We start from the raw sequence: 21936 nt of genomic DNA, 5'->3' as shown, positions 1-21936 counted from the left end.
GATTAAAAGGCTTCACGCTTTAGTCTCAAAGGGATGAGACGAAACTGATAAACACTTGTCTTAGAGACCTAAGGCCGAGTCCACATTTCACCGGAGGAATTTGAAAACACGGTATCGGTTAGGCCTACTGTCCACACTAATCTGTCCCGGAAACGGAGCTTTTCAAAAACGCTCTTCAAATCGGGGAAAATTTGAGAACGTCGGCTTTTCGTTTGTGTGGACATAAAACATCTTAAAATGGAGCTTGTCGAAAACGATGGCGTCACGATAATCGCGTGATTTCTCTGCCCGAGTTTTCCTCAAACACAAAAACAAAATGAGCGGTGATTAATGCGTTTTCAAATTTCTCCGGCGTAGTGTGGACGAAAAGCAATTGATGCGTTTTCAGAGTGAAAACGCCGGTTTCCAATGTCTCCGGCGTGGTGTGGACGAGGCGTAAGAGAAGAAACTGGCTGTCAGCAGCTTACTAGCACATATGCAAAGGCAGTAAGATGTTGACAATTACAGTGTTGTCACAGGTCAGGAAATGGTCAGGGGGGAAAATTCTTCAGGTCAGGGAAAAGTCAAGGAATTTTTATCTTGAGTCAGAAAAAATTGAAATTTTCAACCAAGGAAAATTTAATCTAACACGGTTAATTTTCTACCATTAAAGTCAGAGAAATGTGGCAGCAATGTAATTAGAGCCTTTTGTTAGGAAAATTTCCCAACAAATGGCAGTTAACAGCACCCTACTTCACATCTGCGTATGTTCTTTCTGGTTACGCGCTAGTGAAAACTAGCCACTATACAGAGCAGTGCAAAAGGCCCTTAACACTGAGGTTAAAGATGCATTGTTAATGAAATGTTACTTCTCTTTCAACAAGACCTTGAGATTTGATATTTTCGTAGGGTAAATTCAATATCCTTAAATCATTTTGAAAGCACAACACTTTAAATCAACACGATGCCTTAATATAACTTAAGTAAAACGCTAATACTTTTTTTGATGTTTTTAGCTATAAATTCTACTTAGTTTTCCGATTTAAGTGTGAATCAATTAGTATGTCTGGGGCAGGGGGGCTGGCAGCTACCTTTGATCTCGCTGCTTCTCTGGTTTCTATGATCGCCTCAGTAAAGAAATCTGGTCTGCGGTGTTTCACATCGATTACAAGCCCTGAGAAAAGCTGTTATTGAACACGTGTAAAATTACGATAATTTCAGTTGATCATATCGATGAAATAATATTGACGTTTGATATCATGTTTAACCCTTCAAACTATACTTAAAGTTGTTGGTGTTTAATTGAAACATCTTCGCCGGAAGTCTTTGTAAATCCGGTAATCTTCGGGAAATGCTCGGAAACGTTCGTGTAGCCTTCGGTTAACTTTTGGAGAGTCTTTGTAAATCTTCGGTAAGTAGTCGGAAAACTTCGGAAAATCGTCAAAAACGTCGTTATTATAATACAAGGTTGCTTGTAAATGTGAAATTTCTCTTCTCGTGTTCAACTTTATCTCACTTGTTAGCTGCGCTCACTCGTGAGATCTCGCGTTGAACATTCGGAGATAAATTCCATATCTACGCGCGCCCACGTCTTATTCCTTATTTATCAAACACTAATGAATCCTAAATCGTAATCAGCAATATACAAGTATTGGCTTGACCGGTTTCCATAGAAACAACCCGACTTGAAAATTTTAACTTTCAGTACTTTTCGCCCAAAAGCGAGTTTTTTTCGTGTTCCTATTATATTTCTTCTGAAGACTAAGAAAAGACCGGTGTAAATAAGATCTGGGTATAATTTTCTCATAACAAACTGTTCTGGCTTCTTAAAATTCTCACCAATTTTCTCCTGATTAATCATGATTTCTTTGCCTTTGTTGACTAGAAAAAATGACGGAGTGCTTTTCATCAGAAGGAATTTACCGTTATCTAACTAGTCAGGCTTATATTTGCAGAAGACTCCTGTGTTTTGGGAACTTAAGCACGCGCGTTTTTGAGACGCGGACGGTAACCGGAAGTGAGTTACTTTTACTTTTAACTTGTCCTCACACAACCATATTCACAGTGCTAAGTATCTTTTCTTCATTAGAGATGAGTAGTATAAAAACTCTGGGAGACAATACGGTCCTAGCATGCGAAATCTTCTCTTCCGGTTGCCGTCCTCGTGTCAAAAACGCGCGTGGTTAAGTTCCCTTTTATAAGAAGTTTCTAGCTAACCCTAAAATACACAAGGTGACCATCTAACGTTAACGACGCAAAACACGATAGCGAACTGGAATAACAATAACAAATTCTGCAGTTGTCGAGTGGGCATTACCGGCAAACTTTGGAACAAACTGCTATGACAAATATAATACAAAAGAAATCTCAGTGGGGATTTAGGACTTAAGACTCAATCTAAACACAAGCCTATAGGCTTCGGATCGAACGGCCTAATATCTAAATGTATATTGCGTTTGAGGTTTCAAGGGCATATTTTCGAGTCTTAAAAGTAGGAAAATGTTATTTGGTGTAACTATGCGCAATATCTGGCGATGACCGATACATTTAATATGCTGGATTCCTAGAGATAACGTTAACAGGCGCATTTTGATCAAGCAACCACCAGCTTCAATTCAAACCCGGAAGAGGCTTGGATAGAGACAAAAGAGTGACGTGGTAGTTGGGGTTAGGCCACAAGAGGGGTAAGAGCTGGAGTAATGGGGAGGGGAAGAACAAAGAAAATTTTTCCCTTCCTCCTTCACCGCCCACTATTCCTAAGCCAACATGGCGGCAAATCTACTCGATCTCAAGTCACTACCGATACCTCGCAAGTACACCGTGCACGCAGAAAACAGCTGCTCTGTAAAAAAAACCAGTTACATCCTTAATCAGGGATGTTTGAGAGAACAAGTTAGAAACTTAAAACACGTACTGATCTGTAGCTGTCAGCGGTCATTGGATGCTCTTCACCAAATCATTTAATTCTGATATCAAGAGCACGCTTGGCTGACTCAAGAGCGGCGGTGTAATCACTCAGGGAATGCTGTGTAACTCCTACTGAATGGTAGCTGTCAGCGGTGTTGGGATGTTCTTCACCAAACAATTTAATTCTGATATCAAGAGCACGTTTCTTTGACTCAAGGGCGGCGGTGTAATCACTCAGGGAATGCTGTGTAGCTCCTACTGAATGGTAGCTGTCAGCGGTGTTGGGATGTTCTTCACCAAACAATTTAATTCTGATATCAAGAGCACGCTTGGCTGACTCAAGGGCGGCGGTGTAATCACTCAGGGAATGCTGTGCAGCTCCTATTTCATGGTAGCTGTCAGCGGTGTTGGGATGTTCTTCACCAAACAATTTAATTCTGATATCAAGAGCACGCTTGGCTGACTCAAGGGCGGCGGTGTAATCACTCAGGGAATGCTGTGTAACTCCTACTGAATGGTAGCTGTCAGCGGTGTTGGGATGTTCTTCACCAAACAATTTAATTCTGATATCAAGAGCACGCTTTTTTGACTCAAGAGCGGCGGTGTAATCACTCAGGGAATGCTGTGTAACTCCTACTGAATGGTAGCTGTCAGCGGTGTTGGGATGTTCTTCACTAAACAATTTAATTCTGATATCAAGAGCACGCTTCTTTGACTCAAGGGCGGCGGTGTAATCACTCAGGGAATGCTGTGTAGCTCTTATATTATGGTAGCTGTCAGCGGTGTTGGGATGTTCTTCACCAAACAATTTAATTCTGATATCAAGAGCACGCTTGGCTGACTCAAGAGCGGCGGTGTAATCACTCAGGGAATGCTGTGTAACTCCTACTGAATGGTAGCTGTCAGCGGTGTTGGGATGTTCTTCACCAAACAATTTAATTCTGATATCAAGAGCACGCTTGGCTGACTCAAGGGCGTCGGTGTAATCACTCAGGGAATGCTGTGTAGCTCCTACTGAATGGTAGCTGTCAGCGGTGTTGGGATGTTCTTCACCAAACAATTTAATTCTGATATCAAGAGCACGTTTCTTTGACTCAAGGGCGGCGGTGTAATCACTCAGGGAATGCTGTGCAGTTCCTATTTCATGGTAGCTGTCAGCGGTGTTGGGATGTTCCTCACCAAACAATTTAATTCTGATATCAAGAGCACGCCTGGCTGACTCAAGAGCGGCGGTGTAATCACTCAGGGAATGCTGTGTAACTCCTACTGAATGGTAGCTGTCAGCGGTGTTGGGATGTTCTTCACCAAACAATTTAATTCTGATATCAAGAGCACGCTTGGCTGACTCAAGAGCGGCGGTGTAATCACTCAGGGAATGCTGTGTAACTCCTACTGAATGGTAGCTGTCAGCGGTGTTGGGATGTTCTTCACCAAACAATTTAAATCTGATATCAAGAGCACGCTTTTTTGACTCAAGGGCGGCGGTGTAATCACTCAGGCAATGCTGTGTAGCTCCTATTTTATGGTAGCTGTCAGCGGTGTCGGGATGTTCTTCACCAAACAATTTAATTCTGATATCAAGAGCACGTGTGTACGACGTAATAGCTTCTGTGTAGTTGCTTCTATGGTATTGAATGTCGCCTAGGTCACAATAGTTCTGAGCTAGTGCCTCCTCGTGCTGTTCTTGAATTTCTCTGTTGTTTTGTTCCCTTTCAACGCTTTGTTGCAGTGCTTTTTGATGAAAGCTAATCCTTTCCTCTGTAAGCCTTAAAGCGTCTCTGTCCCTACCAAGTAACTCGAGCACACTAACGACATTGCGATGAAAGTTGTACCAACCAGTTTTAGTGTTGTTGAGTGTTGATTTACAGTCGTTTAGTATGGTAAGCAACACGTTGCCAAACATTTGATTGGTGTCTGAGGTAGAGAAGAGTTTGACTGCTTTGCTCACGAGAAGGATAATGATAACTTTCAGAGGCTGGTTTACCGAAGGGTTTGCTTTGTTTGTCGGAATGATGCAGCGTTCACCAACTTTCTTTATTGCTGGCTCTGGCATAGGTATCACCAGTAAACAAGTGTCGCTGGCATCTCTGCATTCCTTTAGTGCTTTTAGATAAAAGTTGGATGAGGTCACTGAATCATTTTTGCTTTGGTAATAGATTGCAAAAATTTGAAAAATAATAAGCTTCAAAATGATGTGCTCCGGACTTGTGTTCATGGAAGAAAGTGCTTCTTCTAAAACTTTCACTCCATCCTCTGTCTTTCCGATAACAAGCTGATGGAGTCCATAGTAGCACAAGTGTTTTCCTTTCTCTCCATCACAATGGGAAGAAGTTGGCACTTGAACAGCCTCAGCCTCAGAAAGCAACTTCTTTGTGTTTCCTCTTGCGCCCCAGGTCACCTGACCAAATACCTTGGAATTAAGCAGGCGCCGGTAGAAAACATGTTTCCCTGTCTGATGAGCCTCCCTTATTGCTGAATCGAGAATTTTGTAAAACGTAGATCCGTCATTCCAAAAGAGAGTGTCAAGAAACAGCTCTGCTTTCGCCAAAACATCGAAAACTCTGTCGGCTGGTTTTGAATCCAAACAACCATCAATTAGACTTTGAACAATGTTTTCTTTCACTTCATAGAACTCAATGAACGCAGACATGGAATGTCCGGAAAGGAAATTCTCATTTAGTTCCTCGAACAGGGCAATGTAAAATGCATGGAAGCGAGATTTTGAGATGAGAACTGTTTCTTTCATGTCAGCTTCTCCCTTTTCTCTTGCAAACGACTGAATTAGTTTATGAATAGAAAATTTGCTTAATTCTGAAGAACAATCAATGAGAGATTTTCTCTGAAGTCTTCGCAACACCTTCTCTGCTTCAGTTGTTCTGGTTATCCCCAAAACAGCTGCAGAAATCTTTAAATCAAAATGCGGAGGAAGAATACACAAAGATACCAGTGCCTCTTGGTCTTGTGTAGAGAGTCTTTGGAAAGACGACTCGAAGAGAGATCTCAATCTCGAATTGCTTGGATATTCTGGGTTGTCCAGCATTTCCACTATGTTTTCTGTGCACTCGATGAATTCAAGATACTGACTCGCCGGAGTAAAATCGTCAGAAATGGAGGAACACAGTAATTTTATGGCTAAGGGAACCTGCCCACAGATTTGTGAAACTTTTGTCAAATCAGAAGAGCTCGCTCCTGGGAGCAATTCTCGAGCTAGGGTTTGACATGACAACTTGTCTAGTTCTCTTATTCTGACAGACTTGTGTCCCTGCAAATGTAAGTTCAAAAAGGACAAAGATTCTCTTGTGGTTAAAAGAAAGTTGACTTTGTCACTGCGATTGAGGATTTCTCCAATGAGGTTAAAAACCTCCTCCTTTACGTTTGGCACACCACATTCAAACAGGTCATCGGCATTATCCAGGATTATAACACAGCGATCCGATAGTCTGTCAAAAACTAAGCAAAGCTCATCGCCAGCTGATAAATCCTGCAACTTATCAGTTTCAAGTGTCCCAGCCTGTCGGAACAGACTAAGAAATTTGGACGTTAAATCGCTTTTTGACTTAAGTCCACGTAATGAGAGAAAGAAGACGGGCAGCTCAAGTGCTTGAAGATGATGACCCACTGCGATGGCAACGGACGTTTTTCCGAACCCTGGCGAACCCCAGACGGAGACGAGTCGGGTGGATTCGGAAGTCGTGTGACCAACAATCTTGTCACATTCTTCCTCACGGCCAATGAAGTGGGGAACCTTTGCAGGAAGATTTGATCTCGGTAGAATTGTTTTAAGTCCTGTAAATCAATTAACCAACAAATAATAATTAAATGAACGAACGAACGAACGGGCAGATGGATGGATGGATGGATGAATAAACAAATAAATGCACTGGAGGATAGTAAAACATTGCTATTCAAGAGATAGAATATACCAAAACAAATATTATATAACATACTTTTCCTTCAGGCCAAAGGTTTTTTCGAAAGCTAATTATTGCTAGAGCGGGATTAGAAAAAAAAAGCATTTTTTTGTTGATTCTTTTTGTTTAAACTCGATTTTTTTCCCCACCAATTTTTAATAAGGAGACAATAAATGTCTTGTGCAAGTCATTGTTGATATTTTATGAAACAATTCAAAGTTTTCGTTAACCCTGCACTAGCTTAACTTTTGAGGACATCCCCAGCTTTGGCCGCTTGTAACTTTAAAAGCATTGAAGTAACGAACTCCTAAAATTTATTTGGGAACAAATTGGTTTGACTTATCATCGCTCAAGGATCTTGTAGTTTGAATTTTCCTGTTTTAAATGAAAATAAATTGAAACATTCTTACACTAGCGTTGTTCTGGATTTTGACTACGTTTTAGCTAGTTTTAGTGGTTTTCTAAAGCTTTTAAAATAAACATCAGAAAATCCAACATGGCGTCTGTTCAGAAAAAGTGACGCATTTCTTTGTCGTATGACGTCATAGTTCCATGTTGTGGACTTCAAAGGAAATAGCTTGAACGAGCTATAAATCCTCAGGTTTCAGTGTGATAGCTCTAATGTTATAGAGTGAGGGCTCAACCACCCCTTTCCCCAGGATCTGTGAGACTATGAAACTCCGTCTGAATATTGTTAGTCCTCTTTTAATTAACCGGCCCATCTCGTTCTAGGGGTTTGATAATGCGAGCAATCTACAGCTGAGAAGTCACTCCTATGTTGAGATTTCTTTTCCGCTAACCATATAGACGGCTGAAACATTATAATTTTAGTTTCACTACTTAATAACGAAAACTTCTTCCTTTTATACATGGGTAGCTATAGTTGACGGTTACTCACCGAAACGGCAAAAATGGTAGCGTCCTATTTTAGCGTGCCTCTACTCTTACAAATCGGGTGTAGACAAAACATGGACCCCCCCTTCTGGACACCCCCTTCTAGACCCCCCCTTCTGGACCCCCCGTCTGGAGCCCCTTCTGGACCCTCTTCTGTACCCCTCAATTTTTTCGGTGAAAAAAATGATAATAAATTAAAGTTATACAAAATACGTGTGCTACATACCACCGCTTCTTTCGCACTTTAGTTCCCTTCGATTCCGCGTTCAGCTCGAAAGAAGGTGTTCTCCTTCACGCAACGCATCTCCAAGTTTTCGTTTAGTATTTCAGAGGGGAATCAGGAATTTTTTAGCGATCAGCCACTCGGACAATTTCTGCAAAACTTGTCATTTCCAAGTTGCATGGACTTCCGCCATTTTGTTTTCCGCCATCTTGGTTTTTTCCGCTGACCAGTACAATTGAGGGGCGTTGCTAGCGGCCAAGTGCAAAAAATGTTTCTGGTGTTTCAATCGCAAAAAAGTGTAAGACCTTTGTGGGAAAACGGCCTAGAAAAATGATGTTGGAAACCAGATTATGAACTTCACCTTCGAAAGATGGATGGTGAGGTTACATGTGCAGTTATAATCCAGCTAAAACTTAAGAGAGGTCATTGTAACCGTCCTATGTTCTGGGCATTTGGGATGTGAAAGCAGGGTTAGTGGAGCAGGGTCTCTCACAGCGTGTAAGTTTTCAGTGCCTTAATTACAGTGTGATTTTAAGTATTGTTAAAACTACGATGGTAATAGGCACAACGTAAGCAAAAAGACAACAAAAAAAAAAACAGCATAAACGAATGCATTTAGTTTTATTCCAAATGCAAATCTTAACTCACCATCCTCCATCGTCGCGTCTCGTGTAACGCCCCTTGTTGGTACTGGTCAGCGGAAACACCAAGATGGCGGAAAACAAAATGGCGGGAGTCCATGCAAATTGAAAATGACAAGTTTTGCGAAAATTGTCCAAGTAGCCAATCGCTAAAAAATTCCCCATTTCTCCTCGGAAATACTAAACGAAAACGTGGAAATGCGTTGCGTAAAGGGGAACACCTTCTTTCGAGCTGAACGCTGAATCGAAGGAAGCTAAAGTGCAAAAGAAGCGCTGGTATGTAGCCCACGTATTTTGTATAATTTTAATTTATTACTAGTAGTAATCGTAGATTAAAGAGTGTGTTCGAGTTTTGGTAGGTTGGTATGTTAACAAAAAAAAAAAAAAAAAAAAAAATCTAGGGGCAGTATTTTGTGCCTGAGCTATTAGGTAGGCCTGAAATTCATTGGTCTCCATTCAGCAGGGGCGAAAACAAATACATTGATCGCAAAGATGGCTTGGTATGATAAAAAAAAAAATCATAGGGAAAGCATTTTGTGCCTGAGCTGTTAGGTAGGCGTGAAATTGGTCTTCCTTCAGCAGGGGCAAAAACAAATGATTTGATCGCAAATCACGTGCCTATGAGAGGGTTTGTTCTCATTTCGTGAAGACATGTCTACAAGGTTTTTAAATGCCATTAACACTGACTTCGAACTTTAAATAAACAACTTCAGTATTCGCTACAGTCCACAATACTGTGCTTCCTCCACACTCGAAAGTCCGCAATATTGCGTACCACTCGAAAGAAACACATGGACGAACATAGACATGACGTCATTCGCGCCTGAAGAATTTTTTCTGGGGGGGAGGCCAAATTGGTGTCCCCCGATAGATGGATAGATACACAGATCTCGAATTTTTATGCATTACGCGATTAGAACTGCGTTCTGTCGAACGCAATTATTTTTTTTCTTCACCGAAAAAATTGAGGGGTCCAGAAGGGGGGTCCAGGTTTTGTCTACACCCTTACAAATCCTCAGTCGACACCCATCGATGTTTATCAAAGGATTATCACTTGAAGTAAAAACTCTGGAGTGCTGCTTACTTACCTGGTCGCTGAGTCTTGATTAGGTCTTCAAACTTTTGATTCATCTCGGCAATTTTCTCATTCGTCATTTCGGCTTGGTTTGCAGTTGCCTTTTCAATGGTCTTTCTCAGCTCTATGGAGTCTTCTTGTCGTTCCTGTCTCGACTGAGCAAGATCTGACCTCATACCCATTAGTTCATCCCCCACATTTTCCTTGAGAAATGTGTTTTCTGTTTGCAGAAATGTGATTGCTGCTTGCAACTCCTTTGTGATGTCATCTTTTAACTTGCAAACTTTTTCTGTGGGAAAGTCCGACTCGGTCAAACTTCCAACGGCATCAATAGGGTCAGTCGTGACTCCAAGAGCCTTAATGGCGTCTTTGGTGTGTTGAATGTATTGATCAAATGTCTTTTTGTCAATCTCGGAGCTGAAAGAGTGACAAAATGCATTTCTTAGGAGTCGCAGCTGATCAATCGCCATTGCAAACGTTTCAGCATCATTTCCGCCCGGGCTGACCACGGAAGAATGAAAGGCTCCACGAGGCAGTTTATGGTGCTTCAAGTACAAATCACTGAGTGTCCTGTCATGACCTGCCATGTCTGGTAGAGCGAATGACTTCGCGTAGGTAGTGGCCTGGAACAAGGCGCTACAATCCCATTCTTCGTAAGGGAGGTGTGTGGGTACTTTGGTCTTACCACCCTCTGTAGCAAGGAACATGTTTCGCACAGCAATGGAGTCATCCCACGGCTGGTAACCAGGGAGACGTGCAAAGGTATTGTCCCACATGTGTTTGAAAGTTTGGCGTAGCACCTTGGGGAACTCATTCAGGACAACAAAAGCAAACTTGAAATAGTTCAATTGTTCGTTCGTAAACGGCTGTAGAGCCATTACTGATAGCAATAAACTAATCCCAGTGAAAAGTGGTATATTGCTAGGACGACAATACTGCCCCTGTTAAAAGAACAACAGAGAATACTTATTATTGAAAGGTGGCCTTATTGGCGTTTGAAAAATTGGAAAATTAAGACGAAATCCGATAGGAAATCGAGCGATTTCAATTTTTAATTGACAAAACCTGGTACAATAGTAACTTTAAGTATGTTACAGTCCTTTTTACATTTTCTAAAACAGTTGTCTGAGACAACACCAAATACAATTTCCCATGTAAAATTGAGAAAATAAATTTCAAAGTTCAGAGAAATTGTGCAAACACAGGTAAAATTTCATCATCAGTTTCATTTCAACAGTAGTTTCGACAGTACTTTCATATGAACTTTAAAATTTGTTTTCGACATTTGGTGTTGTTTTAGTGGAAATGATTTCTTTTGAGAAAATAGCACAGTTTGCAGTACCATATAAATATTCTCGGTACAAAGTTTTTGTGGGCTTGTTACTCGAACTTGTGGTGGATTCCTTCTTAAGCTTATGAAAATTTCAAACTCGGTTAAAACGCTCTTTGAAATCATGGATGGATATTTTTTTTTTTTCTAGGAAAAATCACAAAGTGTGACCACAATAGCTTGAAAGCTGTTTTCATAAGAAAAGATTCAAATCAGTGTGGAGCCCCAGACTAAATACATGTAGGAATACAAAAGTTCTTAGTTGTATAAAAATTTATAAAAACGTTTTTCAGTTCTGGAAAGATTTTTCTTGTTCTTGATGCACTTTTCCCAGCAAAATAGACAAAGCTCTGTCTTTTACCATGCAACATAATTGCAATACAGTACCCTTGATTAATGGCGTTTCGAGATACGAGCAACTGTCATAACTTTATGCATAAGAAAGACACCTAAAATCGTCAGTTTCAGTATCGCGTTGATTGCAGATCACTCAAAATAAAAAGCATCAAAAAGAGCCTAGATTTCTTAACATTATTGCAGAAGATAATAGTCGATTTTAATGCAGCAGTTTGTCTTTGCTCAGTTTCGAAACTAGGTCTTGCGGGCGTTTTCATCCATGAATGCTTATGGTATTTAATAATTAGAACATATATGAATTTGTGATTTCTATCGCGTGATAGCTGACGAGGGTGCAGCCCAAGTTAACTATCACGCATAGAAATCGAGAGCAAATAATCTCATTGTTTTAGTATAAATCTGCTACTTGTTTAAAACTTATCTAAATTCTTTTCACAGACACTTCGAAAACGCAAAGATGCGGCCGCAATTTTGTTAACAATCTCACACTGCTAGGCTACTCACTATCTAACACATAATAGATAATGAGTTGGGTAGCCAATAAGAGAACGGCATTTGTGATAGAACGCAAGTAGATTTAAACCAGAAACTGTTAGTTTTTATTTCGATTGTATTCCAAACGCTAGAAATAAAGCGAGCGAGTTCTATTGTTCTGCTGTTATCAAGCTGAGCAAAACCGAATGATTCTGCGATTAAGTTCGAATAAAATTGCTCCGGTATTAAATCGAACTTATCATGTTTGTCTGATCAGATAGAACCCTTGGAAGAGAAAAAGCTTATAATCCAATAGGTTTTAGCCACAGAATTGAGCGAGCGAAAAACTATATGTAGTACGTCTCTGGTTCCGCTTCGAATAACTTGGAAACAACAAGTTAATTACAACTCTTTTACTCACCTTCAGTATTCTGGATATTTCGATGATATTCCTTGCAGAAACATGAACTCTGTGCACGATTTTGGTCAAATGAAACCGAACGTTTAAGGCAAGTCTGTTGAATTATTCCTACTGAATAACCTTTCTAGTCAGTCTCTTTCTGGGAATTAAATCCCGTGGCATGACAAACGCCTAACGCATCCGAGAATATAATTATAAAGGTCAAAGTTCTCGTAAACTGAATGAGGCAGCCGTAGTTTGTCTAAATAGATCCACAAGACTACGTGATAAAGTGTACCTGGCAATGAATTTCTTTCCTGGCAATGAAAGTCTAAACTGAGATGAAGAAAATATTCTTCATTGCAAAACAGCAATGAAAACCAAACGTGACGGAAAAAGTTTGGGTTGAAAGAAAACAAGTTTTATAAAAACAATTTATGTAAGAATTCAGGGGGTAAGTTTCTAAAGAAACTGTGGTGCTGCGTCGGTGGAGAGTATAACAAAATAATTTGGTCTTATCAACTGGGTTAATAATGTGAACTGGCCACCGTAAAGAGATTCGAAAGCTTTCAATCTCTTTACGGTGGCCAATTCACATGGTCAACCCACTTGATAAGACCAAGTTATCTTATGTAAGAATTCAGTTTGTTTTCTTTCTTGCCATGCAAGTCGATCATCACCTTGTGAAACTATAATGACGTCTCTTTTGCCACCCCGATCAATGATGCTGAATGCAAAATTAAGTCTAAACGAGAGAACTGTTATGTACTGAACGAATCTTCATAGGGATTAACTGAATATAGCTGAATGTTACATATTTAAAGGACCCCTCGATGTGCGACAGATTTGACGCCTCAGTTAAGTAAGTCATGCTCCAGTACCGTGGAATGCAGTGCAAAGCCTTACTGTTTACTTGTATATAAATTTTTAAAATTGTTTTCAGCAAGAAAATATGATCAGGATCATAATCTCTTGTGCTCAGTCGTGACAAGATTTTTCTGGTCCTTGATGCACTTTTCTTAGCAAAATAGACAAAGCTTTGTCTTTTACCCTGCAACACGATGTTAATGGTTTCCGCAATACAAGCAACTGTGATAACTTTATGCAAAACATAGACTTCTAAAATTATTAGTATAGATTATGAGCGAGAGATTTCTATCGCGTGATATAGCCCAATCGAGTCAGCTGTCACGCATAGAAATCGGGAGCGAATGATTTAATTGGTTAGTATAAATCTACTATATATTCGTTTAAAACTTAGCTAAAGTAGCAGACACTTCGAAAACGCAAAGATGCGGCCGCCATTTTGTTAACAACCGCACACTGCTAGGCTACTCAGAGTCTACAATAGCATAGATAGTGAGTAGCGTAGCCAATAAGAGAACGGCATTCGTGATGGAACAGTAGCACTGAGATATACTAAAAACTGTTAGCTCTAATGCTCGATTGGAAATAAAGGGAGCGAGTTGCATTATTCTGCTGTTATCCAGCGGAGCAAAATCGAAAGACTCTGCGATTAATTTTGAATAATATTGCTCAGTATTAAGATCTACTAATACGAACTTTTCATGTTTTCTGATCAGATTGAACACTTGGAAGAAAGCATATATTCCAATAGGTTTTTGCAGAAGCTATGAGGTGATACGCTTCTGGTTTTGGTCACTGAATTGAGCGAGCGAAAAACTTCAGTCTGTTGTTCCGCTTCAAATACGTTGTAAACAACAAATTACAACACTTTCACTTACCTTCAGTATTCTGGATATTTCGATGAGATTCCTTGCAGAAACAAGAACTCTGTGCACGATTTTGGTTAAATTTTTAATGAACAAAACCTTGTACCATAGTAACTTTAAGTATGTTACACTGAGTCCTTTTTGCATTTTCTAAAACAGTTGTCTGAGACAACACAAAATACAATTTCCCATGCGTGAACTCGACAAAATAAATTTCAAAGTTCAGAGAAATTGTGCAAACACAGGTAAAATTTCATCATCAGTTTCATTTCAACAGTAGTTTCGACAGTACTTTCATATAAACTTTAAAATTTATTTTCGACATTTGGTGTTGTTTTAGTGGAAATGATTTCTTTTGAGAAGATGGCACAGTTTGCAATACCATGTAAATAATCTTGGTACAAAGTTTTTGTGCGCTTGTTACTCGAACTTGTGGTGGATACCTTCTTAAGCTTATGAAAATTTCAAACTCGGGTAAAACGTTCTTTGAAATCATGGATGAATGGATGGTGCTTTTTTAAGAAAAATCACAAAGAGTGACCACAATACCTCGAATGCTGTTTTCATAAGAAAAGATTCAAATCAGCGTGGGGCCCCAGGCTAAATACATGTAGGGCTACAAAAGTTCTTAGTTGTAATCAAATTTCCAAAATCGTTTTTCAGTCCTGGCAAGATTTTTCATGTTCTTAATGCACTTTTCCCGGCAAAATAGACAAAGCTCTGTATTTTACCATGCAACATAATTACAATATAGTACCCTTAATTAATGGCGTTTCGAAATACGAGCAACTGTCATAACTTTATGAATAACAAAGACATCTAAAATTGTTGGTTTTGTATCGAATTAATTGCAGATCACTCAAAATAAAAAGTATCAAAAAGAGCTTAGACTTCTTAACATTACTGCGGAAGATAATGGATTGATTTTAATGCAGCAGATTGTCTTTGCTCAGTTTCGCAACACGGTCTTGCGGGCGTCCTCATCCATGGATGCTTTATATGGTATTTTAACACTAATATTAGAACATATATGAATTTGTGATTTCTAATGCGTGATAGCTGACGAAGGCGCAGCCCAATTCGACTATCACGCATAGAAATCGAGAGCAAATAATCTCATTTTTTTAGTATAAATCTGCTACTTGTTTAAATATTATTTAAATTCTTTTCACAGACACTTCGTAAACGCAAAGATGCGTCCGCCATTTTGTTAACAATCGCACACTGCTAGGCTACTCACTATCTACTACAAAATAAATAGTGAGTAGGCTAGCCAATAAGAGGACGGCATTTTTGACAGAACGCAAGTAGATTTATACTAAAAACTGTTAGTTCTTATTTCGATTGTATTCCAAGAGCTCGAAATAAAGCGAGCGAGTTCTATTATTCTGCTGTTATCATGCGGAGCAAAATCGAATGATTCTGCGATTAAGTTTGAATAAAATTGCCCGGTATTAAATCAAACTTTTCATGTTGTCTGGTTAAATGAAACCCTTGGAAGAGAAAAATTATATATTAAAAAGGTTTTAGCCCTGGATTGAGCGAGCGAAAAACGATATATAGTCTGTGGTTCCGCTTGGAACACCTTGTAAACAACAAGTTACAGCTCTTTCACTTACCTTCAGGATTCTGGATATTTCGATGATATTCCTTGTAGAAACAAGAACTCTGTGCACGATTTTGGTTAAATGAAACAGCTGTCCGAACGTTAAAAGCAATTCTGTTGAATTATTCCTATTGAATAACCTTTCTAGTCAGTCTCTCTCTAAAATTAAATTCTGTGACGTGATAAACGCCTAACATATCCGAGAATATAATTATAAATGTCAAAAAAGTCATTCTCGTAGACTGAATTAGTAGTTAGTCTAAATAGACCACAAGATTGCGTGATCAAGTGTAGATGGCACTGAATTTCTTAGATATGTAAAGTGAGCCTAAACTAAAGGTGAAGAAAATATCCTTCATTGCAAAACAGCACTGAAAACCAGACGGGACGTCGAAAATTTGGGTTGAAAGAAAACAATTAAGTTTTATAAAAACAAGTTATGTAAGTGATGTCAATCTAATTCAGTTTGTTTTCTGTTTTGCCATTAAGTCGATCATCACCTTGTGAAACTGATACTGACGTCTCTTTACCCACCCCGATCAATGATGCTGAATTCAAAATTAAGTCTAAACGAGAGAACTTTTATGTACTGAACGAATCTTCGTAGGGATTAAGTGAATATAGCTGAATGTTACATAATTAAAGGACCCCCTCTTGATCTTATCGGTGCGACATATTTAACGTCTCAGTTAAGTGAGTCACGCTCCAGTACCGTGAAATACAGCGGAAAGCCTTAATGAGCATAGAATCAAGCAAGTCTCAGTTACTTGTATACAAATTTTTATAATTGTTGTTCAGCAGGAAAACATGATCAGGATCATAATCTCTTGTGTTCAGTCGTGACAATATTTTTCTAATCCTTGATGCACTTTTCTTAGCAAAATAGACAAAGCTCTGCCTTTTACCCTGCAACACGACGTTAATGGCGTTTCGCAATACAAGCAACTGTCACGACTTTATGCAGATTTCTAAAATTAGATTATGAGCGTGAGATTTGTATCGCGTGATAGTTGACGAGGGCGCAGCCCAAGTCAACTATCATTCTACTCACTATCTACCGAAGAATAGATAGTGAGTAGAGTAGCCAATAAGAGAACGGCATTTGTGAAATCAGAACGCAAGTAGATATACACTAAAAAATGTTTGTTCTAATGTTCCATTGTATTCCAAGAGCTGGAAATAAAGCGCGCAAGTTCTAATAGTCTGCTGTTATCCAGCGGAACAAAAGCGAACGACTCTTCGATTTAGTTTGAATAAAATTGCTCAGTATATATTAAGATCTATTAAGTAGAACTTTTCATGTTGTGTGATCAGATTGATTGCAAAAGCTAAGGCGCAAGAGGAGTACAAAGGGGTGAACAGGAGTGTCAAAAGGAGCCTTAAGGCAGACAAACGCAACTATCTGGAGTCGCTGGCAGCAGAGGCTGAAGAAGCAGCTTATCATGGAAATATGCGGGACCTTTATGCTACCATAAGGAACCTATCGGGAAAATATAGCAAGCCAGAGAGACCGGTGAAAGATAAGGATGGGCAACCAATATCTGATTTAGAGGGGCAGAAGAAGAGATGGGTGGAGCATTTTGAGGAGCTGCTCAACCGATCTGCTCCCCCAGACCCTCCGGACATACAGCCAGCCGACAGCGACCTACCCATTGACTGTAGCGCACCCACAAAGGAGGAGATTCAAAACGCTATCAAGCAGCTGAGAAATGGCAAGGCTGCGGGACCTGACAACATCCCAGCAGAGGCACTGAAGGTCGACATCAGGACAAACGTGGAGCTGCTCTACCCTCTTTTCAATAAGATCTGGGAAGAGGAGCGGGTACCAACAGAGTGGAAGGAGGGTTACCTCATCAAGCTCCCGAAAAAAAGGTGATCTCAGCTCCTGCTCCAATCACAGAGGTATAACACTGCTGTCCATTCTGGGAAAGGTGTTTAATCGAGTCTTGCTGAACAGGACGAAAGATGCCATAGACCCACAGCTTCGCGAGAAGCAAGCTGGTTTCCATACGAATAGGTCTTCCAACGACCAAATCGCCACGCTGCGTATCATCCTGGAGCAGTCCCTGGAGTGGAATTCACCTCTTTATATCAACTTTGTGGACTATGAAAAAGCATCTGACAGCGTCGACCGGCAGACCCTCTGGAAGCTACTGAGACACTACGGAATACCGCAGAAAATAACCAATATCATCAGAAACTCGTACGAAGGGATGACCTGCAGGGTGGTCCATGGACGGCAACTCACTGATACCTTTGAGGTAAGAACTGGAGTCAGGCAAGGATGCCTGCTGTCGCCAGTTATGTTTCTTCTGACGATGGACTGGGTAATCAAGACATCTACAGCACAAGGGCGAAAATGGCATCCAGTGGACACTTTGGAAGCAGTTGGATGACCTGGACTATGCTGACGACCTGGCCCGACATCAGACGCAGGGAAAGACCAGCGCTGTTGCAGACGCCTCAGCACGTTTGGGCCTTAAGATCCATAGGGGGAAGAGTAAAGTCCTGAAGGTCAACACGATCACAGATTACCCCCATTATGCTGGAAAGTGAAGGGCTGGATGAGGTGGAGAGCTTCACTTACCTAGGCAGCATCGTAGATAACACCGGGGGGACAGAAGCTGATGAAAGAGTCCGCATCGGCAAGGCGAGAGCAGCTTTCCAACAGCTGAAGAATGTCTGGAGATCATCACTTATCGGCACCAGCACTAAAATCAGGATCTTTAACACTATCGTGAAGCCTGTATTGCTCTATGGAGCCGAAACCTGGAAAACCACCGTCGCCACTATGAAAAGAATCCATACTTTCATTAACACCTGCCTCAGAAGGATTCTTAAGATATGCTGGCCAGACATCATCAGCGACCAAGATCGGTGGAAACGAACGAGACAGCAGCCTATAGAAGTTGACATCTTTCAAAGACGCTGGAAGTGGATCGGCCACACCCTTCGGAAGTCCTCATCTAACATCACAAGGCAAGCCCTCACCTGGAACCCTCAGGGGAAAAGGAAGAGGGGCTGACCAAGAAACTCGTGGTGCCGTGACCTAGAGGCAGACATGAGGAGAAATGGCTACACGTGGGGAGAACTGCGACGACTGGCCCAGAACCGTGATGACTGGAGGGTGCTTATTGGTGCCCTTTACCCCAGACGGGGCTACAGGCAATGATGATGATGATGATGATGAGATTGAACCCTTGGAAGAAAGAAAGCATACATTCCAAAAAGGCCTAAGTTAATGAATTAAGCGAGCGAAAACTCGGAGTTCATCCAAATAACGAGGAAATTGAAGGCGGCCAACTCCTTAAAGTTATGAATTCATTAATGGAAATTTAATTTCATTGTTCATTTAGAATAGACCAATTTCGATATATTAAAATTCAGCCTAAAACAATAGACCCCAGTACGAGGCTCTGGGGAATAAATCCCACAAACTCTGTGGTTATTCCCCAGAGCCTCGTGCTGAGGTCTATTGTTTTTGGCTGAATTTTAATATATCGAAATTGGTCTATTGTAAAACAAGATTTTGACTTGATATTTAGGGGATAGGGCTGTGGGCTTGCACGGGGGGGGCGGGGGGCGGGGGGCGGGGGGCGGGGGGGGGGATAGTTCTGTATAAAAGTAGATGAGACTGTGGACAACATCCCTTAACAGTACCAGAGTCTGTATTCTGGGTATCTGGCTTTAGTCTATTTATACCTCTGAGATGTAGATTTAATGGAATTAAACACTTTTCTGTTTCAGTGAATAATGACCAGCTGGCTGAGAGCCATATCCAAGACAAAAATAAGTTTTTCACAAGTTGTTCCTGTTTATTTGCAGTTTTCTTTGAAAAAGAACTGTAACACAGAAACTGAAAAAAAAAAAACTTATAATACAATAAATAAATAAATAAACAAATAAATAAACAAACAAACAAATAAATAACCCAGTAAGTGCTGTTAAGAGGGTCCCCCTTAAAATTTTTTGTAGATACAAAAAACAGACTTAGGGTTACTATGGTGAAAGCTCTTTGTAATTTAGTTTCATTTACGCACCAGCTTTAGACTGAAGTATTTTTTCTGCATGTTGTATCAGTAGCTAAGTCCACAGGTCATTTACTCTGCAAGTTTCTCTGGTAAACATTTACTCCGTAATCTATACGCAGTGAGGTACAGTCTTTATATCCGCACAGAGCTGCAGTGTGCAAAGGAACTTGGTGTCTTTTGATTGCGTTAGGATTGGCCCTGGCATGAAGTAAAATTCTCATGCATTCCATGTAACCTCAACATCCAGAGCCGTTCCAAATTGATTCACGGATTTCTCTGGGTCAGCACCCACCTGTGTAAGTATTTCTAGGCAGCGAATGTGTCCATTTAATGCCACCTCATGAAGGAGTGGGAAGGTAACTGTCAATGAAGGATTCACCGCAGCCCCAGCTTCTATTAACAGACGCGTACATTTTACTGATCCTTTGGCACAAGCAAAACACAATTGGGTACTTCCATCTATGTTACATGCATTTGCCTGTAAAAAATAAAGGAAAAACCACCAAAGTAAGGTATAATTGTTTTTCAAGGTAGTGTAACAGTCTAGCAGTTCGCAATTTTACTTTGTTTTTTGTAAGGATGGGGATGTTTCTGTCATGTTTGTCCCAGTTCTATAGATCAATCTTTAGAAGCTGTTTTTTAAATTCCTTGTTTTTGGTCTGCCATATTTTGGGGTCAAAAAGAGGCATTTTCATACCATTTTGAAGATTCCAGACTTTGATTATTTTAGGTTGGCATCACACCCCCTACATGTCTGGCTATGCTGTGTCTGTCCAAAAAGACGATAATACTACACTGATTAACCTCCCAATACAGTGGGAGGCACGGTCCGACAGGCCTCATGGTTAGTGCACCCATCTCTGGATGAAACAGCCCAGGTTCAAGCCCTGGCTGGGGACATTTTGTTGTGTTCTTGGGCAAGACACTTTACTCTCATAGTGCCTCTCTACATCCAGGTACATAGATGGGTACCGGTGAACTTAATGCCGGGGGTAACCCTGCAATGGACTGACATCCCATCCAGGGAGGAGTAGAAATACTCCAAGTTGCTTCATGCTACAGAAACCAGGATAAGCTCTAGCCTGATTGGCTACTTGGCTCGTATGCAGACTTTCCTTTACCTTACAGCCATCTCACATGACACTCAGTTACTAAATTATTGAGACATTCATGATAGCTGTATGCAGGACTAGGCTGGACATATTTGCAGGCTACACAGCAATAGACTGTCCACAGACATTTATTGTTTGCTACGAGTTTATTATTTTAAAACCTTCCAAGGTTAATACTTTGACTCATTGTGATCTTGACAAACTCATGACGAAATAGAGGATCTGTGGATAGACTAATACAGCAGTAATACATACATCAGCTCCTTCAGCAATCAGGACATCTACGACCTCAGGATGACCACCAAGACACGCTTCATGTAAAGGTGTCATAAGATCTACAGTTCCAACATTAATGTGAGCCCCAAAAGAAACCAGCAATTTTATAAGCTCAACATCTCCATGTCTTGCTGCAACATGGAGAGCTGTAATTGCTGATTAACTGGATTAACAAAGTTCACAGAGACTTCTTTACAAGCCAACAAATTCCCTATGCATGTGTGCCTGTTATCTCTGATCACTTGCAAAAGAAACTCATTTGAGTCCATCATTTAATTCAGCTGGAGAAAATCAAAACATAAATATCAAACTTTATAAAATGACTGAGATACTATGCACTTTCTCATTGGTCAACAAGTGTGTTTAGATGAGAGTATGTAAATACAGTTGTGATGTTTTAGATTTGTGCATTTTTTTGAGAAATATTTTATAAAAAGCAATAGAGTACTTTTTCCGTGTTTACATAGCCTCATCTGAACACTCAGGGTGTTGGGAGAATTCTCGAAAGTTAGACAAACCTGAGATGAAGTCAAGGGTTTGCATAACTGTTTTGAATTCTCCCAACTCCCCTCGTGTTTAGACGAGGCTATGTGAACATGAAAAAAGTACTCTGTTGCTTAAATTCACGACAGGACAACATAAAATTATATCTGTTTTTTTAAATGTGCATTATACATATTGAAAAAAAAAAACAGATACAATTTTATAGATGTCTTGCTGTAGTAGTCAGAGTAGTTAAGGAGAATATTGTGTTCCAATGTAATTACTAATGGTCTGTTTGCACGTACAGACCTAAAATGTGGCCCAAAACTGGATCACCTGGGAGCGGAGGACGTTTCACAGGAAAAAAAATACCATCTTTGATGATGATGTCTAAGATCAAGCGGAACTAGCATAAATGTTATCGCAAAGTTGCGGCTTGCGGCATCTTATCGGCGGAAACACTACAAAGTTCTTTCTCACATCATATGTCTTTTTGAGTGTTCG

The 21936-nt window shown here is 40.3% G+C and overlaps 1 protein-coding gene, 2 long non-coding RNA genes and 1 pseudogene across 6 annotated transcripts in view; 1 reads left to right on the top strand and 3 right to left on the bottom strand.

The window, feature by feature from the left end:
• LOC145498169 (uncharacterized) overlaps window positions 1-10508 on the bottom strand; it is a 69943-nt gene extending 59435 nt beyond the window's left edge. Inside the window, exons 1-2 of one of the 2 annotated variants that reach the window (XR_014050785.1) lie at window positions 9644-10508; window positions 1569-6672 (exon numbers count right to left, since the gene is read on the bottom strand). Coding sequence is in view for 1 of the 2 variants with exons in the window: in XM_081478057.1 (XP_081334183.1) it covers window positions 2936-6672; window positions 9644-10508 (4602 nt within the window). In the remaining variant the exon portion in view is untranslated. Of the gene's footprint in view, window positions 1-1275; window positions 6673-9643 lie in introns of those variants that run through there. The other variant, XM_081478057.1, reaches the window with a different exon arrangement.
• The window catches only part of LOC145498205 (uncharacterized), a 79262-nt gene that overhangs the window by 29837 nt on the left and 27489 nt on the right, over window positions 1-21936 (bottom strand). The gene's annotated exons all lie outside the window — the stretch shown is intronic.
• The window catches only part of LOC145498206 (uncharacterized), a 90952-nt gene that overhangs the window by 56134 nt on the left and 12882 nt on the right, over window positions 1-21936 (top strand). The window lies entirely within an intron of this gene.
• On the bottom strand, window positions 19422-21398 carry LOC145497864 (uncharacterized; annotated as a pseudogene). Its single transcript, XR_014050738.1, has 2 exons — window positions 20929-21398; window positions 19422-20039 (listed from the first exon to the last, which is right to left on the bottom strand). The product of XR_014050738.1 is annotated as an uncharacterized LOC145497864 (transcript).

This window comes from Orbicella franksi, chromosome 9 (assembly GCF_964199315.1).
Source record: "Orbicella franksi chromosome 9, jaOrbFran1.1, whole genome shotgun sequence".
NCBI lineage: Eukaryota > Metazoa > Cnidaria > Anthozoa > Scleractinia > Merulinidae > Orbicella > Orbicella franksi.
Note: the sequence above shows the minus strand (reverse complement) of the source record. Positions and strands in the feature narration are given on the sequence as shown.